Source organism: Melanerpes formicivorus, unplaced genomic scaffold (genome assembly GCF_026170545.1).
Source record: "Melanerpes formicivorus ecotype bairdi unplaced genomic scaffold, bMelFor1.0.p_v2 SCAF_241, whole genome shotgun sequence".
Lineage (NCBI taxonomy): Eukaryota > Metazoa > Chordata > Aves > Piciformes > Picidae > Melanerpes > Melanerpes formicivorus.
The window spans coordinates 155,326-183,055 of NW_027142593.1; the positions used below are offsets into that span (position 1 = coordinate 155,326).

Sequence of the window (27,730 nt, forward strand, 5' to 3'; positions counted from 1 at the left end):
CTGGCAGTGTCCCTGCCAGCACCTGCAGCAGTGCTGCACAGCATGCTGACCGTGTCCTGCAGCCCACCATGGGCCTCCTGGGCAGCAAGGGAGTGTGGGGCCAAGAGAAACACAGACATCTCTCAGCGCCCCTGACCGCCCCGGGAGTGTGGGGGACCTGCAGGCTCTGTAGTTCCTTTGAGCAGTTTGACAGAGTCAGGTTGCTGCTGAAACCAAGCAGACCTTTAGCTGCCAGGGGCAATGCTGCCTGAGCAGGGGCTCTGGGAGCCACTCTGGGCTGTGCATCCTGCAGTGCTCTTCCCTCTCTGAGGTGAGTGAAAAGCAAGACTGCTTCGTAGGGTGAGTTGTGTCTGAAAGAGCATAGAAGGGCTGAGGTTGGAAGGGGCCTCAGAGATCAACCTTCCCAGCCTGGGCAGGGACAGCTCTCAACTGGACTCAGCTGCTGGAGGCCTCATCCCAGCTGGCCTTGGACACCCCCAGGGAAGAGGCAGCCACAGCCTCCCTGGGAAGCCTGGGAGCAGCCTGCAGCCTCGGGGTGCCGGCGGGTGAGAGACTGGAGGGGAGGCAGCAAGGGGCACTTGCAGCACAGGAGGCCAGTGGCATCCTGGGCTCAGCCAGGGCAGCAGGGCCAGAGGGGCAGGCAGCCGGTTTGTGTCTCCTGGGGCAGCAGGAGCTGTGTGGGGGCTCCCCGCAGGAGCAGCTTGGCAGCCCTGGGGCCCGAGAGGCTTTCTGGGCCTGCCCTGGGGGAGCTGGAGCAGGGCTCCACAGGCAGCTCCCCTGTGGGCTCTGGGCAGCCCTGTGCCCGCTGGCTGCCGTCTGGTCCCAGCGCTGGGCACTCCTCTCTTTGTGCCGCGGTTGCCAGGGGGCCGCTGGGTGGCCTCAGGCTCTGTCGCTGTGGCAACCAGGCACAGCCCGGCCGCGACTGTGTGGCAGTGGGATCGCTGCTGGGTGCTGCTGGGTCCTGGTGGGTGCTGGTGGATCCCATTGGAGACTGGTGCCGGCCCCGGGCCGAGGTGACGATGGCTGTGTCCCCTCCCCAGCCCCAGCCCGGGGGGACTTTGGCTGCTGAGCTCAGGAGGGAGGGCTGGGAGCAGGGCCGGGCAGGGAGGGTGGAAGCCTGAGCGCCGCTGTCCCGCACAGCAGTGCTGAGGCCATTGCCGGCACCCAGCTGCTGCTCGGGGCAGGATTTGAGGGAGGAGGTTGCCCCTGGAGCCAAGCGCAGGTTCTTGTGCTGGGGGAGAGCCCCCTGGAGCTGCAGCACTTGCCATGCTGGGCACCCCCGGAGGAGCTGGAGCCCCTTCTCCCTGCCCCCACAGCTGGACAAACTGCTCCCTGAAACACAAAATCCCTCTGGGTCTTCTTTGTTGCCATGGGATGCTGCTGTGTCTGCACCCAGGCTGGGACTAAACGCGGAGGGGAGAGAGGCTGCCTGTCTCCCTGCTGCCAGTCTGATCCTCCTTCCCTTGCACCTGGGCTTTGGGATGTCTTTGCCTTCCGTTTTCACCTGTGCTGCCCCATCTGCAAGTGAGGGGTGAGAGGATTTCACCTCTGCCTAGCAAACGCTGTGCAGGCTGAGGATGAAAGATGCAGCAGCTGCCTAGGTAGCAGAGACTGCAAAGCTCCCCCAGCCCAACTCTCCTTTCCTTGCATTTTAAAACCCTAGGGGATTTCCTGAGAAGCAGCAATTCCTGCATCTCTCTCTTGAAAATCCAGAGGCTGGACGGCTTCAGGAGGCTGCAGGTAACTCAGGACAGGTTGTCCAACCTTGCCTCTGAACTGAGGGATGGGAAACAACTCCGTGAAGTCCAAGCTTCACCAGCACGGGGTCCCAGGCAGTGCTGCAGCAGTGCAGCCGCTGGTAATGTTCCCTGTCCTGGCAGCCAGCAGTGTGTGTGTGTGCTGGGGAGCCGGCACCAGGCTGAGCCTGCCAAGGTCAGGCTGGAGGCTGCATTCCTGCTGCTGCTTTTGGTCACTTCCCCTTCTGCAGCTGGGTGTCTCTGAGCTGAGTGTTTCTGTTCTTCCAGAGGCTGGGCCCCAGTGTGGGGGTGGGGCAGGCACACTGAGAATTATTTGCCCAAGAAGGTTTGGAGGATTGAGATGAAAGCAGCTTGGTTGGGACTGAGGTTTCCTGAGCGTTTCAGATCTCTCAGGGAGGCTCCAGGAAGGCAGCTGGTCAGGATGTGACCATCAACAGCCTCTGCTGGACACTGGCAAGTGCTGCTGCAGAATCTGCAGCTGGCTCAGCAAGGGGGAGAGGATGTTGCTTAGGGCTGCTGGCAGTGCCTCTTGTGCCAGCTTGGCTGTGGATCACTGGTGCCCCTCAGCAGAGTGGAGCTCACTGTTGATAGCTTTGTGTCGATGAAGAGAGGTGGTGGCCATGCTGCTGAGTGGAAGAAGTTAACCTGGACCTGCTTCACTCAGGGGGACCTGTTAAGCCATGCTACTTGTAGGCTAAGGAGGCTGGAGAGCCTCTGCTGCTGTTAGGATGAAGCCTTAAGTGGCCCTGCTCTCACCCCTGCAGCATTTCTTGCTGAGCTGCTTCCTCGAGTGGTTTCCTGCTTTTCTTTCTGCTGCTACAGCCTCTGTGGTGCCTGTAGGGAGCCTGGAGTTTGGGTGTCAGGGAGTGAAGAGCAGGGCCCCCATTCTCCATGGAGAAATGCTGGTGGGCACTGTGGTAGTTGTGTGTCTGGAAGGAGTCATCTTTGCTGGCTCATTTCTGTCCCTGAAGCCAAGCAGAGCAGCCCTGAGCAGCTCTGCTGAGCAGCTCTGCTTCTTGCCCAGGGAATGGAGCTCTGTGCTCCCCGAGGCAGAAACAGCAGCAGGGCAGCCCAGGTGCTCTCCCCTGGGGAAGGATGCCCCAGCCTGGAGACACTGTGGAGCCTTTGGCTTTGCTGGGAGTGGGCTTCTGGCTTTTCAAAGGTCTGCTGCTGCTCCTTGCAGGTGAGCTGAGCCATGGCCACTGAGCAGAACCAGCGCTCCAGGAGGCCCTCCAAAATGCCTGAGGGGCTCCAGGGCACAGTGGCAGCACCTGGTCACCTGAAGCCAGCCAGAGAGGCAAAGCAGCCTGGAACTGTAAGTAGCTGCTGTGGTCAAGAAGGAGCCCTGGGGCAGGCTGCCCAGAGAGGTCCCAGACATTCCAAACCCACCCAGATGTCATCCTGGGCAAGCTGCTCTGGCTGACCCTGTGTTTGCAAGAGGGTTGGACTGGCTGAGCCCCAGAGGTGCCTTCCAACCCCCACCCTGCTGGGATAGCCTCCATGGAGCACAGATCCAGCCCTGCAAACAGTGGAGTCAGGGCAATTCTTCCTTCCTCTCCATCCATGTCCCCTTTGCTGACTGGAGCTGCCCTGCTGCTGAGGGTCTCTCAAGGAGATGTCTCTGTGGAGGGCTCTGTGAGGCCAGGGCAGAGAGAATGAAGGAGAACTCAGACTTGGAGGCATTCCTCTGCACCTCAGCCCTGGCACAGGGCTGCTTTTCTGCCCTCCTCTGCCTCCCCCAGCAGTGCCATCTCCCCAGGGCAGGCTGGGGAGCCTGGGCCAAGGGCAGAGCTGGGGCAGTTCTGAGCACTCTTGCCCTGCTCTCTTCAGAGCTCCCTGGCTCTATCCAGCAGCACTACAGAGGGAACAAGTGCCCAGAGAGCAGCAAGCCCCAGGCATGCCCCAGCAAATCAGGCAGCAGCTCATGGGACAGAGCCCCTTGCTTGGAGCTGCTCTCTTCTGCTCTGCCTCAGGAATGCTCTGGGGTGAAACACTGCAGCAGGTCCCTCAGGAGGCTCCCAGGACTGGCCTGGTAGCTCTGACCACAGATTACTCGTCAGTGGCACTCGGACAAGAGGAGCAGAGGGCTTGCTGTGGCTTGTGCTGGTGGTCTGTGTTTCAGCTGCCTTCCTCCTCCTTCCTGCAGGAGATGCCTGAGCTCATGGAGCAGAGCCTGGGTGGCACTCAGGAGGGGAGCCTGCCCCAGATCATCCAGAGGGGTGGCAAGGCTGAGGAGAGGAGGCTGCCCCAGCTCAAGCAGAGGCTGGGCAACATTCAGAAGATGTGGCTGCCCCCAGTCTCCACCCAGAGGGGCAGCAGCCTGGAGGGGAAGCTGCCCCCAGTCTCCACCCAGAGGGGCAGCAGCCGGGAGGGGAAGCTGCCCCCTGTTCCCAGGAGGGGCAAGCCTGAGGCCAGGACCCTGCCCCTGATTGCCCAGCTTGCAGACTCCAGTGAGGCCTCCTGTCCAAAGGTAAACTTTTCCTGCCCTGCTCCTTGCTGTTGGCTGAGGCATTTGGAGAGGAGCCTGCTGGTGGCAGGCCTGCCTCCAGCTTCTCTCTAGAGCTGGCTGGCCAGGGCCTGCTGTGCTGTGCAGCTGCTGGCAGTGCTGAGTTCCTCCTGCCAGGAGAAAGCTCAGACCTTGCTCCCTGCTGAGCTGTTCAAGTCCTGAGCTGTGCTGCAGAAGCTCTGCTGCAGCTGGGGGGGGTTCCTGGAGCTGAGCCCCTGGCACTCAAGCCCCATGCAGGGGGCAGGCTGGGGCAGGACACAAGGGCAGGAGCTTGCCATTTGCCATCCTCCTGCTGCCACAGGCAGCTGCTGCTTGGGGTGGTCGCTGCCAAGGGCCTGGGGCTGGGACTCCTTCGCTGCTGCCAGCCTTGGCCTTGGAGGGCTGAAGGCCTGCAGGAGCTGCTCAGGACTGAGCACACTCAGCTGCAGTGGTGCTTTGGGGTGGAGCAGCAGGTTGGGGCCCTCCCAGGGGGCTGGGTTTGCAGGCTGCAGGCTCCTGCCAGCTGCAGAGGGGCCTCAGCCCCTGGCTGTGCCTTGTCTGGCTCAGTGTTTGCTGCAGCTGTGCCTCAAGCTGCTTTGCTGCAGAGCTGCTGGCCAGAGCACACAGCCCCGAGGGCAGAGCAGGGAGGGAGGCTGCTGAGCAGCAATGGCCAGCAGCACACCTGTGACATACTGCTTGAGGGTTGCCCTGGCCAGCCCAGGAGGTTGGGAAGCCCTCAGCTGGGCACACAGAGGGCTGGCAGCATGCTGCAGCTGCTGGCTTCAGCCTGGCCATGGCTTGTGTGGAGCAGCAGGAGAGCTGCCTGGGGCTGTGGAGTGGCAGCAGCACAGCTGGGAGAGGGGAGGCAAAGCAGGGAGGAACTTTCTCCTAGCAGTGCCTCTGCTCTGCCAGCATTTGCTGCTTGTGTGCATTGCCAGGCTGCTGCTGCAGTGGAGTGGAACAAAAGCAGCAGCACCAGAGCAGGACCAAAGAGCCACTGAAAGCTCCTGGCAGAAGGAGCTGCCAAGTCCAGTCCTCCTCCAGCTGCCCAGTGCTGCAGAGAAAGGAGCTGAACCTTGCCAGCACTCAGCTCTCCTTGTCCTGCCTTCCCTCCTCTGCTGCTGTTCTCTCCTTAGCAGCTCCCAGGCTTTACACTGGCAAAGCTCTTTGGGGCTGTGTGGGCCTCGGCCTCCCTGCCTCAGAGCAAAGATCATCCCCAGAGTGTTTCCCCTGGAGCCTCCTGTCCATTGCTGGCCCTCAGCTGCTCCATGAGTGCTGCCAGCACTGTCAGGGAGTGCTCTGGTGCTGTGTGACCACAGCAGCACAGGGCTGTGCCCCGTGTTTGGGAGAGGGAACCTGGAGAGGCAGCCCAGGAGCTGCTTAGCCTGAGCCTGCTCAGTACAGCCCAGCTCCTCTTGAGCCACCCAGGAGCCAGGTGGGAGAGCTTCTGCTTGCCCAGGCTGAGCTGGGCAGAGGGACTCGCCAGGACACTGGGCTGGGCTGGAGAGCAGTGTAGGGTTGTCACTCATGAGTCCTGCTGCCAGCAGCTGAACCTCTGCCTGCTCTCTGTGCACCCCCAGCTGCCAGCTGCCCTGCAGCAGAGCTGCTTTGAGCCTCTCCCAGCAGAGGTGCTCTTCCAGAACTACCTCCCCCACCAGGTCTACGAAGCGACGCTGGTGCTGCGCAACAAGGGCAGGGTAAGTGCTGGGGGGTGGGAGGAACCTGCCCTCTCTGGGCATGCTGTCTCTGACACTGCCATGTGCTGCTGGGATCTAGCCCAGAGGAGCTTGCCTAGAGAGCAGCCTTGCCACTGAAAGCCCTGGCTCTCTGACAATGTTGAGGGCTCTGCAGCTGTTCTCTCGTCTCACGCTCTGCCTCAGGTGTGCACCGCATCCTGATGGCTCCTTGGTTAGTCTTGGCTTTGGGGAGGGCATCTCCACCTCTCACAGCCTGCTTAGCTGCTTCTGCAATTCACTGGCAGAGCTCAGGGGCTGTCTTCTCCACTTGATGCTGGGACAAGGCCTAGGGAGGGGCTCCAGGAGAGGTGTTTGGAAAGAGCAGTGGAACAGGCTGATGGAGCAGCAGCAAGGGGAGGCCTTTAGGCAGGACCTGGGGGTCCTGCTGAGCTTCATTCAGCCCTGCTGGGGCTTTTCTGGAGCTCTGCTTTCCCTTTGGAACACCACAGCACATCCAGAGCCATCTCCTCCTGAAGGTCTCCACCTGTGCTTGGAAAGAATTGGTGGTGCTGAGGAGATTCCCCAAAGAAGTGGAGCAGGGAAATGCTGCCAGATGCCAGCAGTTTTGTTCCTGTGGCAAGGGGAACGTTTGAGACTCTCTGGATTTCAGCTGGGGAAACATTTGCTGGAGTGGGGCAGGTGCCCAGGGCAAGCTGGTGGGAAGAGGCAGGAGGGAGGAGAGGAGCTGGGTGCAAAAGGGCTCCAGGAGAGAAGCCTGTGCACACAGGGGGTTCTCTTGCCAGGCAGCAGGCAGGGTGCTGGAGGCAGAGAGGGCTCAGCAACAGCAAAGCCTCCTGGAAGCTGCTGCTCTGCAATGGAGAGCAAGATGGGAAGGGGAGAGGATGGCAGCTGGGAAGGCAGAAGCAGCCTGCATGAGAGCAGGGGAAGGAGCTCCTCCCCACACCTGCCTCTTGGGGGAAACAAAGGGAGAACAAAAGCTGTGGGGGAAGAGCAAGAGCAGGCCAAGTGTGTCCTGAGAGAAGAGGCTTTGCCAGGGCTGTGGCTGGAAAGAGAAGGCCCTTTGGCAAGGAAGGCTGCAAAGTGTGGTCCCTCTCAGTTACTGCTGGGGAGAACAGAGCCACTCCTGCTCTGGTGCCCAGCTTGGGAGTGTTGGCAAGAGGCCCCTGGGACACTGGTGTGCTCCACACTGACCCCAGACACTGTGCTGCTCTTTCCCCTTTCCTCATTAAAATTGGCCTCAGTTTCTCCTTTCCTCTGGCTCTGCTTCACAGCAGGGCTTGGGCCTGCAGCCCATGTCCCAGAGCTCCTTTGCCCAGGCAGCAGGCACTTGGCTCCAGCCTGGTGCTCTGTGTTGGAAGTGCCTTGGGAAGGAAGGATGCAGCTGGCCATGGCCAGGTTTCTCCTCACAGTGCCACAGGTGGCAAAATCCCAGTTGTGTCTTCCCTGCAGGTTCCTCAGTGGGTGAAGGTCATCATGGAGACCTCTCCTTACTTCAAGTTGCTTGGCCCCATGGGTGTGAGGCAGAAGGTAGCACCTGGCATGGCCTCTACTTACCGCATCCTTTTCACCCCCGAGGAGCACAAGGTGAGGCTGCAGGTCTCAAGAGGTTGCTGCCTTCAGTGGAAGGTGCAGCTGCAGGGCTGGCTGCAGAGCAGGGCAGCTGGGCTGGCCTTTGAGGAGCTCTCCTGCTTTCAGGAGGCTTGCACTGGCTCTCAGACCGGGAGAAAGCCTTTCCCATGCTGGAGATGCTGCTCTCCTGGGCAGGAGGCACTTGGGTGCTGCAGGGCTCTTTCTCCTTGCTGGGGCTCCTCGGGTGACCTTCCTTGGCTTCAGGGTGAGGCTTGGGGGCAGCCTCTCAAGCTGCTGCTTTCTAGGCTGTGTCCACTGCTGCCTCCTCATGGCTTTACTGCCTGGCTGAATCCAAAAGTCTGTTCAAGAGTGACCTGTGGCTTGGAGGAAGCAAAGTGGGCCTGAGCAGAGTGTGGAGCAGCACCTTGGCAAACTGCTTTCACCTCCTGGCTGTCCTGCTGGCCACAGCAGGCAGACAACAGAAGCTGAGCTCTGGAGCCAGCATTTTTCGTGCCTGCTGCTTCTCAGAGTCATGGAATGGTGGGGGCTGGGAGGCAGCTCTGCAGCTCACCCAGCCCAACCCCCCTGCTGGAGCAGGGACACCCACAGCAGCTTGCCCAGGATGGCAATGTCCAGGAGGGTTAGGAAGCTCTCCAGAGGAGGAGACTCCACAACAGAGGCACAGCCTCATTAGCAGGGGGGGTGGACTGGATGCTCTCCAGAGGAGCCTTCCAAGCCCCACTGGTCTGTGGCTCTGGGCAGCTCTCTGGGCAGCTTGGCCCAGTGCTCCAGCACCCTCCCAGCCATGCTGTGGGTGCTGGGCACACAGAGCTCCTTGTTCCTGTAGCTGCTCCAAGCCATGCCCGTGTTCCCCTGCAAAATGGGGGCAGGGGGTGCTCCCACAAGGCTCAGCACAGAGCATGGGGTGCTTCTAGAAGCATGGAATTGCTTTGGTTTGGTTGGCAGAGTTCTTGAAGATGCCACAGCTGGCAGCCAGCCAGAGCCCAGCAGCTTCCCTTCTGCCCCGGGGCCGGCACTGCCTGCAGCCTGCTGAGGCTCTTCCTTTCCCTGCAGGACTACTGCCACCAGCTGCTGTGTGTCACCCAGAGGGAGGAGTTCCCTGTGCCCATCCGGGCTGTAGGTGCCCAGGCTGTGCTGGACTTCCCCCAGCAGCTGCACTTCTCCCTCTGCCCGGTCAGGCACAGCACCCAGAGGACTCTGCTGCTGCGCAACCTGGGCCAGCGGGAGGCTCACTACAGCCTCAGCACTCAGAGGTGAGGAGCTCAGCATCCTGCTCTGCTCTGCAGGCCAGGCTTGGCCCGGCCCTGGCTGCTTCCTAGGCTGGGATCTCCTGGGCCAGGAGCTGCCTTGCCCTTTGCAGCTCTCCAGGCCAGGTTTCTGGCTGGCAGGAAGCCAGGGGGAAGCTCTGAGTGCCAGCAGCTCTTCCAGCCCTGTGCTCTCCAGCAGCCCTGCTCTGGTGGCATTGCCAGCAGCTGGGCTCTGCAGCCTCACTGCAGGGAGCTGGGTGCAGTGTGGTGTGGGGGGGACCTGATGTCATTTTCTCCTCTAGGCCCTTCTGAGGGCTGAATCTCCTCAGCACTGAGCCAGGAGCTCTCTTTCTGATCCCGGGGGGTTGCTTTTCCTTCTGCTGTCTGCAGTGAAGGGAGCTAACTCCACTGGGTGTCTGCTCCCCAGTGGGGTTCCCCAAGGCTCAGTGCTGGGGCCAGTTCTCCTGGACATTCTCTCAATGCCCTGGGTGAGGACATTGAGGCTGCCTCAGTCAGTTTGCAGACAGGCCCAAGCTGGGCAGCAGTGCTGAGCTGCTTGTTAACCTACAGAGGCACCTGGCCAGGCTGGGTCAAAGGCCAAGCCAATGGCATGAGGTTCATCAAGGCCAAGTGGCAGGTCCAGTAGCTGGCTCACAGCAACCCCCTGCCACACTCCAGTCTGGGGGAAGAGTGGCTGGAAAGATGCCCAGCAAAGACCTGGGGTGCTGCTCAACAGAGGCTGCAGCTGAGCCAGCCTGTGCCCAGGTGGCTGAGCAGGCCAACAGCATCCTGGCCTGGGTCAGCCGTGGTGTGGCCAACAGGAGCAGGGCAGTGTACCCCTGCACTGGGTACTGGATTCACAGCCTGAGTACTGCAAGGACTTTTGGCCCCCTCACTACAGGGAGGACATTGAGGTGCTGGGCTGGCTCCAGGAAGGACAACAGAGCTGGGGAAGGCTCTAGAGCAAAAGCCTTGTGAGGAGCAGCTGAGGGATCTGGGGTTGATTTAGCCTGGAGCAGGCTGAGGGCAGATCTTCTGGGATCCTTCAGCTCCCTGACAGGAGGCTGGAGCCAGGCAGGCCTTGGGCTCTGCTCCCAAGGAACAAGTGATAGGCCACGAGGAAATGACCTCAGTTGTGTCAGGGCAGGTTTGGGCTGGGCCATGAGGAACCATTTCTGCCCCTTGGGGGTTGTCAAGGCCTGGCCCAGGCTGCCCAGGGCAGTGGTGGAGTCCCCATCCCTGGGGGGTTGGTGCGGTGCTGAGGGCCAGGGTTGGGTGGTGACCTAGCAATGGGAGCATGGTTGGACTGGAGCTGAAAGGTCTCTTGCAGGCTCCCTGCAGCAGCCCTGCTGTCTCTCTCTTGCAGCCCATTCTCTGCTGAGCCCTGTGTGGGAGCTCTGGGGGTCGGGGACGCCGTGCAGGTGGCTGTGGAGTTCCTGCCGCTGCGGAGCGGGGAGCACCGCGGGGTCCTGAGCCTGCACTGTGACTCAGGTCAGTGCTGGGCACTGCCTGCCTGCACTCTGTGTCCTTGGCTGCCCCCTGCAGAGGCTCAGCTTTGGTTCCCAGCCAGTGCTGGGCCTGAGGGGTGACAGGAGGAGGGCAGGGCTCAGCCAGACTCTGTGGTGCCCAGGGCCTCTGGCACTCCTCTGTCCCCTGCTCTGCTTCTCCCTGGGCTGGCCTCAGAGCCTTTTGCTGCACTCTCCTCTCCCCATCTCCATCCCACACCTCACAGCTTCAGGACTAAAAGGCTCTTGGGCTTGGGCAGGAAGTGCTCCCTGCCTCCTTGGAGAGCTGTCAGATTTATCCTGGGGCAGGAGAAGCCCAGCTCAGGCCCCAGGAGAAGTGTCAGCCTCCCCAGGCCCTTGAGGAGTAAGTGGGGAGCCAAGGTGTGACCTCCACAGCCTTGGCTCAGCAGAGCTGATGCTGAAGCAGAGCCTTGCTCACAGATGCCCTGGGGGTGTGTTTCCTCTGCCTGCAGCAGAGCTTTGCTTTGTGCCTCTTGCTGCCCTTGGCTCCTGGGCAGCCTGCTGTGCTCCCTGGGTGCTGCTGTGGTGCTGCAGCCCTGCAGCGAGCACTGGAGCTGTCTGGGGCTGGTAGGAAGGATCCAAATGCTCCTGTAGCTTGCAAGTGAGACGAGCAGAGACTCCCCTCTGCTTTCTTCCAGGAGAAGACATTCACAGCAGCCTCAGTGGCACAGCTGTGGATGTGAACATCAGGCTGGACAGGAGCTCCTTGGCCATGCAGAAGACCTACCTGTCGCTGAGCACCCACAGCACCCTGCTCATCCACAATGGCAGTGATGTGAGAGCTCACTTCCAGTGGAAGGCTGCTGCTAGTCAGGAGGAGGAGGAGCAGCAGCAGCAGAGGTGGGTTGGAAAGCTGCACTGCAGGCAGATCCCTCTCCAAGGGTGACACTCAAGGCTGGCCTCCAGGGCTCTGGGTGCTTTGCAGTGGTGGAGGCCAGGAAAGCCCCCACAGCACCAAGGCCTGGATCCCTGGGCTTTGGGGTACTGGAGCTCAGCACTTCCCTTCCCAGCTGCATCCACACTCCAGCTGAGGATGGTGTCTTGGGGAGGAACTGCAGGGCCTGGATTTCCCCAGAGAGCAAATTGCCTTTGTGGGGGCACAAAGCACTGAGGTGCAGAGATCTCTGGGCTCCAGAGGGTCCACGAGGCTGAGGCAAGGCTCAGTGCTGGGCTGCACTGAGTAGCAGCACTGAGCACAGCTGCAGGCAGCACAACTCTGCTGCTACTCACTGCAGCTTCTCCTGCTGCAGCTGGCACAAGCTGGCAGGCTCCTTTCCCAGCCCTGTGCAGGGCAGAGTCCTTCCGGGGCCCGGAAGGTTGAGGCCATCCTGCTGCAGGCTGTTAACTGCCTCCTGCTGTCCCAGTTTCCAGCACCAGGAGCTATTTCCAGCCTTCCTTAGAGGCTGAGCAGAGTTGGGAGGTGGAGGGCTCTGCAGGGAGGGTGGAGCAAGGCAGCCCTTGGAAGCCCCCTTGGCTTCCAGCACCTGTGTCTTTGTGGTGGTGGGAGATGGGGCAGGCTCTCCAAAGGCTGGCTGTGGGGAAGCTGGGAAATTGCCACATCAGGCAGCAGAGGAACACCTGGAGCCCAGGGGCTGAGCTGGGAAGCACACTGCAAAGCCTGGGGGAGCTGGGGAAGCCTTGGGTGTCCTTCCAGCCCCGGGGGCATGGAGGGAGCTGCAGTTAGTCTGAAGCCACAGCTGGGGAGGAAAGTGCCTTCAGCTGGAGGGCTCTTCAGGGGCTTCTGAGCAAGGCAGCTTCAGTGGGGCTGGGCCAGCCCCGGGTTCCCCCTGCTCTCTGGTTTGCCTTGCCCAGTGTGTGGCTGCTGTGCAAGCTCAGGCTGTGCCAAGAGCAGCCCTGGGCAGCTCTAGGGGAGGAAAAGCCACTGGAGGCTGCTGCTGCTGGAGCCTCCTGTGACAGTCTAATAAGTTTGTCTCTCTCTATGTGAGTCAACAAAGATAAAGTGATAGCAGAGCCACTGGAAAGAAGGTGGAAAGAATCCTGTCCACCAATCCTGGATGCAAATCAGCTTGTGATTGCATCGTGATAACACGGGACTACAACAATGGACCCAAGGACCCAGCCATCACACCTTTAGGGCAAGATAATCACCACCTGTTTCCTGAGCTTTGTCTGGATGGAGACAGGGTAGATGGAGATTCCCCCCTCCTCCAGCCAGGGTCTTGCCCAAACACACAGATTTCCTGCCACTGGAATTCCTGAGGGACAATATTTGACTACATACCTAAGGACTAAAAAACTGTATAAAAAGACTTGAGCAACTGCTGGTTTGTAGAGAGAAACAAAGGAGAGAAACAGAGGAGAAAAACGGGGAGAAAAATGGAGATGAAGAAAAACACAGGAGACGGGCCAGGCCGCTGAGAAGCCGGGACAATGCTGCTCCGGAGAACAGAAGCTGCCCGGAGGACCACAGCTCCAGCCCTCTACAGACCCAGGCTGCCCAGAGGAGCCTCAGCACTGTTCCTGTATCAACCCAACATCTCCCCAGAGGACCACAGCTGTTCTCCAGCAAAAGCCTCACCACGGTGTCTCTACAAACCCAACATCTCCTGCAGCACCTTTCCTCCACAGACTTTATCTTGGGGGGGATGAGGGGTGTGGTAATATAATTCCTTTCCTCTTCTATCTCTCGTCCCTCTCTCTCTCTCTCTCTTTATTTTCTCCCTCTCCCTTTCTTATGTCCACTTTCTCTATTTTCTCCCTCTTCATTTCTTATGTCCACTTTATTTATGTAATAAATAGTCTAGCTGTTGATACTTTGGCCTCGTTTGTGCCATTAATTTCACAACACGGGAATATTTAAAAGAACTGTGTCTCCGGACCGAGACATCTAATGTCTCCGGACCTTGACACCTCCATCAGCTGTGGCAGTGGCTGTGAGGCAGGAAGGCTCTGGGGGGGCTGCTGGCTTGCACAGAGCTCTTCAGAGCTTGCAAGCATGGAGTGCAAGTGGGCAGGGAAGAGGCAGGGGTGCTGGGCTGGGGCTGGGAGCCGGGGGCTCGGGGGCAGCCCCTTGCTGTGCCGCTGCTGTGCCTCCCCGAGGCCTTCTGGCAGAGCCTCTGCAGGGCTGCTGCCGCTGCCCTTGCCTGATGGGCTGCTGGGCTTTGGCTCTGGGCTGCAGGCTGCAGGGGCAGTTCAAGCCACATCCCCCCGAGGAGCCCAGGAAGCAGCCTGCTCTCCAAGGACGCCGTTCCCGGCTCTCCCACATCTGCCAGCAGCAGAGGGCGAAGGCGCAAGCAGAGGCCCTGCTGCGCTCCCAGATCTTCACCATCGAGCCGCTGGTAAGCCCCAGCCCAGAGCCCCCATTCCTCCTCCTGCCTGGGGGAGGTCCCTTGGCAGAGCCTGCCCCCGGCTCGCTGTGCCCAGAGAGAAGAGCTCAGGGCTGGAGCCCCGGGGGCGCAGCGCGGTGCCCAAAGCCTTTGGGAGCTGCAGGCTCCCGGCAGAGGGCGAGAGCCTGCTGGCAGCTGAGCTCTGCTGCCAGGGCTCCAACAGAAGGGCACTGCCTCAGCGTCCTGCCAGCCTTCAGAGGGCTCTGCAGGCTCAGCTGCAAGGCCAGCCCCTCCCTGTGGGCTCTGGGGCTTCCCAGAGGCTGTCACAGCACTGCCAGGTCCCAACCCAGCTGAAGAAGGGAAGGAGAGGAGGCAAAGTTCAGCTGAGTCGTGGCAGGAGCAATCCCCTCCTGGAACCTGGGATGGCACCGGCTGGGAACCTCCCTCCCAGGGTCACCTCTGAGCCTGGGCCCAAGGCTGGCAGCTTGCAAGGGGCTTTGGGAGCTGAGGTGCCCCTGGGGCCAGAGAGCAGTTTGCTGCTCTGTCTCTGGCAGCCAAAGCCCAAGATCCTTGCCCCAAGCCCAGCCCTGCTGGCAGCCTTTGTGTGCTCTGAGGTGGAGAATGCTGCTGCCTGAGCAGGGCAAGATCCCTTCTCCTCTGGCAGGAAACCCTGCAGCCATCCCAACCTCTTCCTTCCTTTCTTTCTTCCCAAAGAGCTGAAATGAGTTTGCTGGGAAGGAAGGGCTCAGCTGCTCTTGCTGGTTCCTCCTGGAGCCCAGGGAAGGCTGAGAGCCAGCAGCAGCAGCACCACTGCACTGTCCCAGCACAGCAGCTGGCAGCAGCAGGATGGGAGCAGGAGGTTGTGGCAGAGCAGTAGGGCTGCTGGAGAGAGTGGGAGCTGAGCAGCACTGGGAGCATCCTGTGGTGTGTCAGAGCTGCTTTGGGAGTGTGTGCCAGGGCTCCTGCTTGGTGGCAGCTGCACTGCCTCTCCACAACCAGCTGAACCTGCTCTTGAGCTGGTGAGGGGCAGGCAGGTGAGGGGCAGGAGTCTGGCTGCCCCCAGTGCAGGCTCCTGGGGCTCCAGGTAAGGATGGAGGGACACCAAGTGTAGCCTGGCCTCAAGCCCTGGGAGTGGAAATCTTTCCTCACTGGCTCTGGGGATGTTCCACACTGGGCTCTGGGGCTGGCTAGAAGTGGGCTGCTCCATGGCTCTCTCCCCTTCTGCCTTGCCCAGCCTTCTCAGGCTCCTGCTTTCCCAGGCTTCCCTCCCTTCTGGAGCAGGTTCCCATGCAGAGCTGTGCCTGTGTCTGCCTCTCCTCCCCCAGCCCAGCACATGTGGTGTTTGCTCCTCGCTCTGCCTTGCTGCTCTGAAGGGAGGCTGCAGGGCTGTGGCTGCAAACCTGAGCTGGAAGCTTTGGAGATCAATGGTTTGCTGCCATCTTCTCTTCCAGGAGGGAGAGGTGTGGCCAAACTCCTCAGCTGAGATCCAGGTGACCTTCAGGCCCCAGGCAGCCAGAGTCTATGAAGCAAGGCTCTACTGTGCCATCTCAGGTACAGCTTCTTCCTGCTGTTCTCTGCCCCAGGCTGCAGGCCAGGCCCCAGCAACCTTCCAGCCCCCTGGCTCCTGCTCTAGCTGCTAGGAAGGGTCAGTGGCCAACAGGACCCGTGCCTGCTGTCCCTGTGGCTCCCAGCTGCTCTCCTGGCCAAGGGCAGGGCTCAGGACACTGCCTCTGGATCCCAGATCCCACGGGAGGCAGGGAAGGGCTCAGGGTTCCTGCCCTGGGTTTGCCCTGCTGGGAGGAGGCTGTGAAGGCTGAGGAGCTACAGACCTCAGCAGCTTCAGTGGCCCCTAAGCCCCTCCAGCCCCTTTCCCTCCCAGAGGAGTCCTCCTTGCCTGCAGGCATCCTGGGGCTCCTGAGGTGGTAGGAGCTGAGTTCCAGAGTGCTCCCAGCCCCTGGATCTCCTCCCCCTGAGTGCGGGGTGCCCTCCCAAGGAGCATCTCTGGCCAGCAGCTGCTTCTCCCTGCCTGGGCATTGTCCCCTGGCAGCTCTGAGGCTGTGCTTCCCCTGGGTGGCATTGCTCAGGGCTGGCTCTGCTCAGCAGGAGAAGGCTCTCCCTGGCAAGCTGAGCCCCAGCAGCCTGCTGGCTGAGCTCTGTGCTGCTGCTGTCTCCCTGCAGTGTGCTCAGGCTGTGGGTGGCAGCAGCCATCCCTGCCCCCAGCTCTGCCCTTCCAGAGGTGGTGGCTTTGCTGTGCTGGCCCAGGGCAGGGAGTGCTTGCAGCCAGGTTCAGGCTTCCTTGTCCTTCCTCTCCACCTCTGCAGGGTGCTGCTCAGGCTGTGTCTCAAGGGTGGGAGCTTGCTGCAGGCTTCCTCCAGGGAGCCTGATGCTTTGCCTCAGCTCCAGAGCCCGTGGAGGTCCAGCAGCCCAGCTCCCATTCCTGGAGGGTGCTGAAAGCACCAACCCTGCTCTGCTGCTTTGTTGCTCTCCTTCCTGCCCCAAGCCAACAGACACCCATGCCAGGGATCAGCTTTTGACTTGCCCAGCACTTGGGCCTGCTTCCCTTGGCCAGTGCCACCTCCAGTGCCAGCCCAGGGCTTGTGTTCCCCAAATGGCTTCCTGCCCCAGCTGCACTTGTCAGAGCTGGGCAAGGGAAGGCTTGCTTGCAAACCTTGCCAGGGCTGAGCTGCTGCCTCTGGGCCTTCTGCTCTGCTGAGGGAGATGTCCCTCCCTGGCAGCAGGGCTGGATCTCCAGGAGAGGTTTGGCATTGCAGAGCAGTAGGAGAGCTGCTTGCACACAGCCCTTGAGCTGCTCTGGGGCTCTGGGAGGCAGAGCTGGGCAAATGCTCTGTGTTGGCAGAGAGGAGCCTGCTCCTGCCAGGCCCTGCTGGCCCTTCCTCTCCTGGGGCTGTGCAAGAGGAGCATTGCAAAGCAGCTGCTCCCCTGTGCTCTCAGGCTGGAGTCTGTCCCAGAGGCAAGGTGCCTGAAAGAGGAGCCCCAGGAGGTTTCAGTGGGGAGTCAGTTCCTGTTGCTCCTTGATTCCTCCAAGCCCCTTGGCTGCCCTCCTCATCCCCCTAGAATGTTTGACCCTGAGGGTGCTGAGAGCCTGGCCCAAAGTGCCCCGGGAGGGGGCAGGTTTCCCCTGCCTGGAACCACTGCAGCTCAGGTTGTTTGGGGCTCAGAGCCACCTGCTCTGCTTGCAGCTGCTCCTGCTGAGGGCAGGGGGCTTGGGCTGGCTGCCCTTGGAAGGTCCCTGCCCCCCTCAAGGCCTCATCCAATGGAACTCTCTCCCCAGGCCGGGAGGCCAGGCTGCCTCTGCACATCCAAGGGGAAGGCCGAGGGCCCTGGCTCTGCTTCAGCCTGGAGCAGCTGGACCTTGGGCAGGTGTTGCTTGGCTCCACCAACAGCTATGTGGTGAGCAGCAGGGGCTGGCAGGGCTTGGGGGGAAGTCCCACTGTGGGCACAGGCTGGGAGAGTTGGGGCTCTTCAGCCTGGAGAAGAGAAGGCTCCAGGGAGACCTTAGAGCAGCTGCCAGTAGCTGGGGAGGGACTTTGGAGAAGGGCTGGGAGTGCCAGGGTGAGAGGGAATGGGGTGAAGCTGGAGGAGGGCAGCCTGGCCCTGGAGAGAAGGAAGAAATTCTTTGCAGTGTGTTGGGGGGGAGGCACTGGCACAGGTTGCCCAGGGAGGTCATGGGTGCCCCCTCCCTGGAGGTGTTCAAGGCCAGGCTGGATGAGGCCTTGAGCAGCCTGGGCTGGTGGGAGGTGTCCCTGCCCATGGCAGGGGGCTGGAACTGGATGAGCTTGAAGGTTCCTTCCAGCCCAACCCCTTCTAGGATTCATTCTCTCCAGTTCTGGCTGCTTTGCATGAACCCCCCACAGGCAGAACTGTCCTTTGGTTTCTGCCAAGCAGCAGCAGGCAGCAGCTTCTGCCTCTCCCAGCTGTGAGGTGTTTGACCAGGACACACATCAGCCTGCTGGGAGGGAGAGAGGGAAGGAGGGAGAGAGGGAAGGGAGGGAGGGAGGGAGGGGGGAAGGCTCCTCAGGTGTTCCCATTGGATGTCTTGCAGGTGACTCTGCACAACAAAGGAGCCATCGATGCCTCCTTCAGCTTGGTCCCTCCAAGTACAGCTCTGGGCTCCTGCTTCAGCTTCTCCCCCTGTCAGGGCCTGGTTTTGCCAGGTGGGTCCCAGGGTGTCCAGGTCTGCTTCTGTCCCAGCAGCCTGGGGCACTTCAGAGAAGAGTTCAGCTTCCGTGTGGAAGGATCCCCTGAGCCTGTGACCCTGACTGTCAGGTGAGAGGCTGCTTGAAGCCCCCTGTGCTGTGAGAGCAGCTTTGCTGCATGCCAGCAGCAGTGCAAGCTGCAGGCTCTGCAGTGCTCTGCAGCCAAGCCAAGGCCTCCTCTGCTGTGTCCCCACAGGGGCTGTGTCTCTGCACCTTCTCTGCACTTCGATGTCCCTTGCCTGCGCTTCGGGGACGTCTCCTATGGTGAGTGTGGCCTGGCCTTGGAGCACAGCCTGAGGGCTCTGCAGCCCCAGAGTGCAGCCTCAGAGCCTCCAGCACCTGTGGCCCTCCAGAGCAGCCTTCAGGATGTTGAAGCAGGGCTGCAGGTTGCTCAGGCAGTGTTTTGCCATCATGAGATCCAAGAGGCCCCAGGGACTAGCAGCCGGTGTCTTGTGGTGTCCCTCATCAGCCCCAGGCTGCCAGTCCTTGGCAGCAGGATGGCTGTGACAGTCCCAGGAGGGCCCAGGGGCTGGGATTGCAGGAGAAGGGAGCTGAAGCTGTGGACTAGCCTGTGCCTGCTGTGGCTCAATGTTGTTGTCAGGCCTGGACACCATTTCCACCCCCACCCCCCCGAGCTGTAGTGTCAGATGTTCATTGGGGCTGGGAGGGCCACTGGGTTTCCCCTGCCAGGCAATGTGGCCAAGGAATAGCTCTGCCTCAGGCCCTGGTGTGCTCAGAGCCCTGGGCTCCTTCTCCTTGCCCAGCAGAAGCCCAGCTCTGCTGCCTGAGATGCAGATTCTGGTGCTGCAGTTCAGTCTGACAGAAGGCTTTGTCCTGAGGGGGTCTCAGGTGTGCATGGGAAGCCAGTTCTGGGCTGCTTGAAGAGCCAGGAGCAGCCTGGCCAGGATCCCTCTCTGTTTTCCTCCTGCTGCTGGACTTGTGAGAGAACTGCTGGCCTTTGCTGAGCTGCATCCTCCCCTCCCTCCATCCCTGCTCTGCCTCTTGGTTTCCTTGTGAAGAGCCAAAGCAAGAGGAATGCCAGCAGGCAGAACCAGGGGATCCAAGAGGAGGAGTGTCCTCATTAGCTGCTAGCATGGCTGAGGCCTTGGCAGCTGAAGGCTTCCCCCATGCCCTGCTGGCCACACTCTCCTGAATGCAGCCCAGGAGAGCCTTGGCCTTCCTGGCCAGGAGGGCAGCTGGCTGCCTGATGGGGAATGAGTTGTCCCCCAGCAGTGCCAGCACAGAGCTGCTTGGCTTCCCCAGCAGCTGTAGCTCAGAGTGAGGAGAGCCCAAGCCCCAGTGCAGTCTGAGCATGCCAGGCTCTGGGCAGCAGGAGGCAGAGGAGCTGTGTGCAGAGGTGCAGAGCTGTGTCCTCTCCCCTAGGCTTCCCTCACAGCCTGTCCTGTCGCCTCACCAACGCCTCCCCGCTGCCCCTGGCCTTCGCCCTCCGCCTGCCCGGGGATGGCACAGCAGAGCCCAGCGTGCCCAGCGCTGCCCAGCTGCTGGACAACTCTCTCCCCTCCTGGAGGAGGGCAGCCACGGGGCTCCTCAGGCCCTGTGAGTTCACCATCAGCCCTTGCAGAGGCACCATCTGTGCCAAGAGCTTCGTGGACATCCAGGTAGGGAGCGGTGGGGCCAGAGGGGCTTCGGCAGCTGGGGCTGAGGCTTCCCTGCTCTGGGAGAGGGCTTCAGTGCTGCTGGCTGGGAGGGTGAGGCCAGGCAGAGCCCTGCAGCAGGGCTGGCCTCTGGGACCTTCCTGAAGGAGCAGCCTTTGGATTCTGCAGGCAGAAGCTGCAGCTCCTGCCCCACACTTGGATTCCCTGCAGTCATCTCAGTGGCACTGCAAAAGCTCTGGCAGCTGAGCAGCTTCTGCTGGGCCAAGCTTCTGCAGCAGCTTCCCACTGCACAGCTGGAGTGCTTCTGCTGGAGTCAGCAGCTCTGCCCTGCACTTCTGCTGCTCAGTGAAGAGCAGAGCCTGGGCCCTTAGCTGCCAGGCAGTGCTGAGCACAAGATGGCTCTGCTGGTGCCTGCATTCCTCTCACACAGGGCCTGGCAGCTGCCAAGGACACTTCTCCAAGCAGCTCTTGCCAGCAGCCTTGTGGTGCTGCCAGAGCCTGTGCTCTGCACATGGAGCAGCAGACCTAGGGCAAAGCCCTCCCTTTGCTTCCCAGGGCATGGCAATGGCAGGAGAGCAGCTGTGGGAAGTGTTTGGTGCTGTGCTCTCCCCCCAGGTCACCCTGTGCTCCAACACCCTGGGCACCTACAAGCTGGCACTGGTGGTGGATGTGGATGGTGTGGGCCAGGAGCTGCTCTCACTGCCCCTCACAGCCAGGTACCAGCACTTTCCTTGCAGCCCTTTGGCTCTCCTGGTGCATCCAGCCCCTGCCATGTGGTCTGCTGGCTCCAGCTGCACAGGAGAAGGCTGGCTCCAGGAGCTGCTTCTGGCCAGCCAGAGATGGGAAGAGCAGGCTTTGACAGCAGCCACCTTGAGGAGCATCTGCCCAGAATGGACAGGCCTGGCCCTGAGCCCTTGCCTAAAGGGCACAGCAATCCTGTGAATGATTGGCACTGCCCCTCCCCTGGCACAGCCTGGAGCCATTTCTCTTGTCCTCTCCCTTCTTCCTTGGGAGCAGAGCCCAAGCCCCAGCTGGCTCCAGCCTCCTTTCAGGGACTTGTGGAGAGCCAGGAGGGCTCTGCTCTGCCTCCTCCTCTCTAGGCCAAACCCCCCCAGCTCCCTCAGCTGCTCCTCCCCAGCCCTGTCCTCCAGCCCCTTCCCCAGCTCTGTTGCCCTTCTCTGGCCCCACTGCAGCCCCTCAGTGCCCTTCTTGGAGTGAGGAGCCCAGAGCTGCTGCCAGGATGTGAGGTGTGGCCTCAGCAGTGCTGAGCCCAGGGGGCCAATCCCTGCCCCGCTCCTGCTGGCCACAGCACCGCAGGTCCAGGCCAGGCTGCTGGGGGCACTTTGCAGCCTCTCTGCCCCAGGCAGCTGTGTTCTGCTCCCTGCCAGGCCGTCTCAGGAGTCAGGAAGCCTCTCCTCTGCCAGTGTCTCCATTGCCTCTGGCCCTCTCTCTGCCCAGGTGTGTGGTTCCTGCTCTGCGAGTGCCCAAGCCCGTGGTGACCTTCGGCCGCTGCTACCTGCAGCTCCCTGCCCAGCAGCTGCTGACCCTGGTGAACGACAGCGACCTGCCAGGCTGCTATGCACTGCTGCCTCAGGTTGGCATCACCCCCACCTCCTGCCCCCAGGGCTCAGCCAGGCTGTGCTGGGGAGAAAAGGCCTTTGGGAGAGAGAGACCTTGATGCTTTCCAGTGCGCTGAGAACAGGACCCAACCCGAATGGGACCTTAGGGAGCAGGGCAATGGGAACCCTCCTGCAGAGCAACCTTGGGCAGCCCTTTGGGAAGCACTTTGTGCTCTGGGCTCTGGGCTGCTGTCATGCAGGAGAGCTCAGAGGGTGGGAAAAAGCTGCTCTGCCAGCCCAAACGTGGCTGCTGGGGAGTACAGCAGCTTTGGGAGCCCCTGAGGATGCTGAGACTGTCCAAGGCTCCCTGCTTGTTTTGTGCCTTCCTGCCAGGCCGGGCTGTGGGGGGCTCTGAGCTGCCTGGGGCCCTGCCAGGCCGGGCTGTGGGGGGCTCTGAGCTGCCTGGGGCCCTGCCAGGCCGGGCTGTGGGGGGCTCTGAGCTGCCTGGGGCCCTGCCAGGCCGGGCTGTGGGGGGCTCTGAGCTGCCTGCTCTAGGTGCAGATGTCCCTGCTCAGTGCAGGGGCTTGGAGTGGAGGAGCTTGAAAGGTCCCTTGCAGGCCATGCCATGCTGTGCTCCTCCCCCTTCCAGGAGCAGCAGGAGGAGGCTGCTGTGCTGTACTCCAGCCCTGTGCCCTGTGGCATCATTCAGCCTCACAGCTCCGTGGAGATGCCCCTGACCCTGGTGGCCCAGGCACTAGGGAGCCAGGACACTCCTGCCTCTGTGGCTGTCTTTGGCTGTGCAGGACACCCCCTGGTGAGTCTGCTCTGTGCCCCAGGGCTTGCTGGGGCCTGAAGGGTAGAGGGCTGCTGGCAGGGCCGAGGGAACTTGTGCCAGAGGGATCCCTGGCAGCGGGTGGCGGCGAGAGGAGAGGCAGGGTGGTGCCCTCTGGGCTGGTGACCAGCGTGTGCCACAGCAGGGCACTGGGGACAGGGCAGATGGGCTCATGAGCCAGCAGCCTCCCTGGCTCTCCTCCTCTGCTGTGAGGAGAGCAGCAGCAGCTGCTGCTCCCGTGGGGCTCCTGGGGAGGAGCACCCAGGGACAGCCCAGAGTGCTGCTGAGGCAAAGGCTGCCTTGGGAATGAGCTGAGAAGGCTCTGCAGCAAAGGGATGGCTTGGGGCAAGCCTGAGCAGCAGCAGGGCTGGAAGCAGGCACAGGGCACAGGCAGGAGAGCTGCTGCTGGCACAGCAGGCTGGGCAGGCTGGTTTCTTTCCCCCTGACAACAGCAGCTTGTGGCTTTCAGCTGGGGTCCCTCCAGAGCCCACCCTTGCTGCAGGCCTCCTGGGTCAGGCTTCCAACACTGCCAACTCCCAGCAGGCAGAGCTCTCTCCTGTCCAGGAGCAGCCTCAGAGCTGTCTGATCCTTGCCAGCTTTCCCTAGAGTGTGGTTTTTTTTCTCTCTCTCCCCCCTCCCTGCTTGCTGGAGCAGGAAATCCACCTGGTGAGCATTGGGCAGGGCCCAGTTGTCTCTGTGCAGCCCCAAGAGATCAACTTTGGCAGCATCCCAGTTCTGCAGGACGTCTCCCGCAGTCTGCAGCTCTGCAATCAGAGCCCCATCCCTGCAGCCTTCCAGGCAGAGGTGGTGAGTATCTGGAGAGGCTTCCAAGGGAAATGGCTGCTCTGTGGCCACCTGGGGCTTGGTTTGCATCTGCAGCTTTCCCAGCTGGCTGCCTGAGAGAGCAAGCAAGATGTTCCATCCCCAGGTGGCCAGAGGAGCCTGGCTCTGGGGGCAGGTTCAGCTGGGGCAGCCCTCAGGAGAACAGAGCTTGAGGAGATCTTGGAGCAGTAGTGAGCCTGGAGCCTGTTTCCAAGCTCTCCCTTTCCTTTGTGGAAGCTCCCTGGCTGTGGGAGTCATGGTTTTGGAGCTCTGGGATCACAGAATGCCTTGGGTTGGAAAAGACCTTTCAGATCCTCCAGGCCAAGCCTGAACCCAGCACTGCCAGCTCAGCACTGAACCGTGGCCCTCAGCACCACAGCTCCAAGGCTTTGAAATGCCTCCAGGGATGGGGACTCCACCCCTGCCTTGGGCAGCCTGGGCCAGGCCCTGAGAGCCCTCCAGAGGAAGAAATTGTTCCTCATGCCCAACCTAAAGCTCCTCTGATGCAACTTGAGGCCATTTCCTCTTGCCCTATTGCCTGGGAGGAGATGCTGAACCCCCCCTGGCTCCAGCCTCCTCTCAGGGAGGTGCAGGGAGCCAGAAGGTCTCCCCTCAGCCTCCTTCTCTCCAGGCTGAACAAGCCTGGGTCTCAGCTTTGAACTGAGGATGGGGTTTTGAGCAAGCTGCTCTACTTGGAGATGTCCCTGCCCAGGGCAGGGGCTTGGAACTAGAAGATCCTGCAGGTGCCTTCCACCCCAAACCATTCTGTGATTCTCTGATCTTCTCCCTGGGACTGGCTGGAGAAAAGTCAACTTCTTGCAGCCCCTCAGTACTTCAAGAGGCCTCTGAGCAAAAGGCCTCCAAGGAGACTGGAGGAGGAACCAACCTTCTCTTGAGGCCGGGTGTCCTTTGGGCTGGGGAAGTTTAGACTCGAGGGGAGGAGAAAGCTTCACTGAGAGAGTCATTGCTCATGGGAATGTGCTGCCCAGGGAGGTGGTGGAGTCCCCATGCCTGGAGGTGCTCAGGAGGGGATTGGAGGTGGCACTTGGTGCCATGCTCTAGTCATGAGGTCTGTGGTGACAGGTTGGACTGGATGATCCCTGAGGTCTCTTCCAGCCTTGGTGATACTGTGCCATGGGGGGCACTGAGGAGAGTCTGTGAGAGGAGGGTGGCACAGGGGGGTGTAAGCTCCTGCAGAGGTGCTGTTTGCAGCCCCCCTGGCTCAGCTGCAGGCAGGTGAAGCCTTTCTGCTCTGTTCCCCTCACCTCCTCGCCCCGAGGGCCCCGGTTTCCAGCCTCAGCTGGGCTCTGCCTTGTCTTGCAGGCTGGCAGAGGCTGCTGCTGGAGGGTCGAGCCCAGCCAAGGAGTGATCCCCGCCGAGGGCCAGGTGTCTGTGTCTGTCACAGCCCAGCTGGACGACACGGGGCAGTTCCAGGCCGAGGTGCAGCTGCTGGTGGAGCACAGCCGTGGCTACGGCATCCCCGTGCGGGCCCTCGGCGTCGGCAGCACCATCGTCCTGGACAGGCCCTTGGCTCCGCAGCTCAGCCTGGGCACTCGCTTCAGGTAGGTGTCCCTCAGCTCCTGCTGCTGCCAGGGGCTCAGCCAGGGCAGCTCTCTGCAGTGCCCAAGGGATGCTGCCCTGCCCACAGCAGCTGAGAGGATGTGCTGGGGAGGGTTGGGAGCCTTCCTCAGGGGCAGGACCGTGAAGAATGCTATTGATGACTTGGCTCAGCCAAAAGGCCCCCAGGGAAGGCCAGCACAACTTTGGTACAGCTTGTCCAGGCTCCTGGGCCCGGCTGGGAAGGATCCCCATCCCAGGCACCTTCAGCAGCAGCTGAACGATTTGGGCAGAGGAAGGGAAAAGACAACTCTAAACCTGAGCTCCCCTCCAGAGCCAGAGCCCAGGAGCTGCAGTTTCTGCTTCGGTCACAAGATGGACTGCCTTGAGCTGCTGCCTGCAGCAAAGGCAGAGCAAAGGGGGGGCGGGGGGGAACCCCAAACTCCGGAGGCTTTGCCTGAGCTCCAGAGGCAGGTTCCTCACACAGCAATGTTCAGGTGGGGAACTTCTGCTCAGGGCAAGAGGCTGTGCCGGGAGCTGCAGGCAGGCAATGTCCTGAGCCCAAGCCGCGCTCTGGGTGCAATGGCAGAGGCAAAGCGAAAGCAGGAGCTAAGCTTCCCCCTTGTCCGCAGCGAGAGGGAAAGTGGAGCCGCTGGGCAGCGGCGGAGGGGAGGCTCCAGCAGCACTCCCCCAGCCGGCCGGCACCGGGCAGAAGCAAGGGGGGAAAGGGAAGGGTTTCCCACCCCCCCTCTCTGGAACTGCCGCTGGAAACAAAGCGGAGCAGCGGCAGAGCAGCGAGCTGAGACGGAGCCGAGGAGCTCCTGAGCAGCAGCAGCAGCAGCAGCAGCAGCACAGCGGGGAGCGGCCAGGGCCCTGCCCAGCAGCTCTGCTGCTGCCTTGGTGCCGCCGGCGAGGCCGGAGCCAGCTCCGTGCGGAGCCTCTGTCCTCTCCCTGCCGCTGCCGCTCCGGGCCTGCGGCAAGGAGGAAGGGCTCTGGGGCAGCCGGGGCTGGGCTCGGCTGTGCCCCGTCGGGACAGCTCTGCAGGAAGCTCTTCCTGGCTGGCTGCAAACAGGGCAGCTGCTGGGAGGGGAGAAGCTCGGGGCCAGGCAAGGGCTGGCTCCTGCTGAAGCTTTGAGCCGGCTCAGCCTTTCCGAGGGGGTTGCACTGCCAGCTGTGTGGTCAGACGGCAGCGGCACCAGCTGGGGGAGCGCTGGGCAGCAGCAGCTCTGCTGACCTTGTCCATCTCTGCTCCTCTTGCAGCCTGGCTCCCTGCTGCTACAGCTTCCAGGTCACCAACCGAGGCCGCCGCTCCCAGCGCCTCTACTGGAGCCTAGGAGGCTGCTCCCTGCCTGCCCAGCGCGGACAGCTCCCTGCCCTCAGCAGCACCAAGGCCAGAGCTCCCCCCCAGAGCCTCGCAGCTGCCTGCCCTGTGTTTCAGCTCCGGCCCAAGGTTATGGAGCTGAGGCCAGGCCAGACGATGGAGGTGATGCTGGAAGCCTTCTCCAGCACTCCCCAGGTGAGGTTCCTCCCGAGGGATGAGCCTTCCCCATCAGATCACCTCCCCTGGGACTTGTCCTGCAGTCACAGCATCAACCAGCCTGGCAGAGACCCCCAGGATCACCCAGTCCAACCTATCACCCAACCCTGTCCAATCCACCAGAGCCTGGCACTGAGTGCCTCCTCCAGGCTTTTCCTGGAGACCTCCAGGGGCGGTGACTCCACCACCTCCCCGGGCAGCACATTCCAGAGGCCAATTCTCTCTCTGGGAAGAACTTCTTCCTACTAGCCAGCCTGACCCTCCCCTGGCACAGCTTGAGACTAGCTCCAGTTCCATCCCAGCAGCTCCTCCAGCTTTCTGCAGCGCTGTGCACAGCCAGGGCAGAATCCTTTGGGGCAGGGCTTGTCCCAGGCAGCACAGACCTGCCCAGAGCTTTGTGTGGCTGTTGGCTGCAGCAGGATGGCCTCTGGAGCTCAGCAGAACTGGGCTGCAGCAGAGGCTGTGGAGGGCAGGGGCAAAGAGGGAGCAGGGAGTGTGACTTGAGGGCAGTGGCAGGGCCGTGGCTGGCAGCTGCAGGCTGTCTCCTGGCCCCCTGCTGGCAGCCCCCCTGTGCCCTGTGGCTTCTCCCTGCAGGCGGTGAGGGAGCAGCTGCTGTGCCAGGCCGCGGTGGGCGGCGAGGCCAGGAGGAGACAGATCCTGCAGGTGGAGCTCAGCTGCCAGTTCGTTGCTCCTGCCCTGCAGATGTCCTCCACAGCAATCTCTTTCCACGTGGAGAAGGTGAGCCTCTGGCTGGCATCCTGGCACTGAAGCCCTGGCTGCTGGCTGGAAGCTGTGGGCTGCCTGTGCTGGGCTTGCAAGCAGGAGGGGAAAGAGCTGCTCCCAGTCCCCAGGGCTTTGGCTGATGACTGCAGCAGGACCAAGCTTTGGCCATTAGCACTGAGGTCCTTCCTGGCTCCCCTGGGGCTGGGAACAGCCTCAGCAGCTCGACTCTGCCCTCCTTGGTGTAGCACCACTGAGAAGAGTCTGGCCCCACCCCCTGGTCCCGTTGGCTCCTGCTGAGCATTGCTCAGATGCCCTCTGGGGCTGCTCTTCTCCAGGCTCAGCAGCCCCAGGCCTCTCAGCCTTTGCTCCTCAGGCAGATGCCCCTCAGCATCTTGTCACTGTAGCAGGGGCAGCAGGTGCCTGGAGGGTGCTGGCTGGCTGTGCCTGGTCAAAGCCAACCTTAGGCTGCTGCAGGCCCTCCCCTGCCTCCTGCCCTGCAGCCCTGCTTTGAGGAGGCTCCTGGAGCTGGAAAGGTTGCAAGGGGTGCAAGCTAGGTGACTGGAACTCCTCTTGTGCTGCTGTCCCCAAGAGAGGACACACCACTGGAGTCAGATGCTCTGGGCTCACACTCTGGGCTTGATCTTTTGGCAGCAGCTGCCTCCTCTCAGGGTCCCCTTCCCTGCCTGGCCCATGAGGCTGTGCCCCTGGCCCCTGGGCAGTGCTGTGGTTTGCAGCCAGCAGCAGCTGTGCTGTGCTTAGAGAAAGCCCTTCCAGAAGGGCAGAAACAAACCCAAAGAGTCCAGAGGAGCTGTGCTGAGCTGTGGGGGCTGAAGGGTTGGAAAGGCATCAGAAGGGGAAGGAGGTGCCTGGGCACTTGAGGTTGGTTGATGCTTCTCTCCTGTGGCTGCAGCAAGCAGGGGATGTCCTAACTCCCCTGGCCCAGCCTCTTGCTCTGAAGAACATCTGCCCCCTGCCACTCAGCATGGTCCTGGCCTTAGGGCAGCCCTTCTCCATCTGCAACGTGGAGCAGCAGCCCCTGCCTGCAGATGCTCAGGTGAGCAGCCCTGGGCCTTGCTGCTGCTGGAGTGGGAAGAGGGAGGGCTGTGCTGCTGTGCTGCTCTTGGGAGGGCCTCCAGGAGAGACTTGGCTGCTGTGGAGTCAGCAGAGGGCTGGCCTGAGCTAAATCAGGTTGGAAATGAGCTGCTGGAGGGAAGAAGATACCCTCTGAATGGGGAAGAGAGCCATGGGATGCTTTGGGTGGGAAGAGACCTTTCAGCT

At 61.7% G+C, this 27,730-nt stretch overlaps 1 protein-coding gene across 1 annotated transcript in view; it reads left to right on the forward strand.

Annotated features, from left to right (window-relative positions):
- Positions 1 to 4,038: 4,038 nt before the first annotated feature.
- LOC137458382 (hydrocephalus-inducing protein-like) overlaps positions 4,039 to 27,730 on the forward strand; it is a 29,578-nt gene continuing 5,886 nt past the window's right edge. The window contains exons 1-20 of the mRNA XM_068169896.1: positions 4,039 to 4,227; positions 5,823 to 5,939; positions 7,389 to 7,523; positions 8,583 to 8,782; positions 10,143 to 10,267; positions 10,941 to 11,142; positions 13,442 to 13,601; positions 15,041 to 15,140; positions 16,882 to 17,000; positions 17,653 to 17,876; positions 18,003 to 18,070; positions 19,190 to 19,425; positions 20,038 to 20,138; positions 20,881 to 21,016; positions 21,631 to 21,795; positions 22,468 to 22,620; positions 23,959 to 24,197; positions 25,453 to 25,708; positions 26,324 to 26,467; positions 27,363 to 27,506. Of these exons, the coding sequence (XP_068025997.1) occupies positions 4,039 to 4,227; positions 5,823 to 5,939; positions 7,389 to 7,523; positions 8,583 to 8,782; positions 10,143 to 10,267; positions 10,941 to 11,142; positions 13,442 to 13,601; positions 15,041 to 15,140; positions 16,882 to 17,000; positions 17,653 to 17,876; positions 18,003 to 18,070; positions 19,190 to 19,425; positions 20,038 to 20,138; positions 20,881 to 21,016; positions 21,631 to 21,795; positions 22,468 to 22,620; positions 23,959 to 24,197; positions 25,453 to 25,708; positions 26,324 to 26,467; positions 27,363 to 27,506 (3,213 nt within the window). The remainder of the gene's footprint in view (positions 4,228 to 5,822; positions 5,940 to 7,388; positions 7,524 to 8,582; positions 8,783 to 10,142; positions 10,268 to 10,940; positions 11,143 to 13,441; positions 13,602 to 15,040; positions 15,141 to 16,881; positions 17,001 to 17,652; positions 17,877 to 18,002; positions 18,071 to 19,189; positions 19,426 to 20,037; positions 20,139 to 20,880; positions 21,017 to 21,630; positions 21,796 to 22,467; positions 22,621 to 23,958; positions 24,198 to 25,452; positions 25,709 to 26,323; positions 26,468 to 27,362; positions 27,507 to 27,730) is intronic.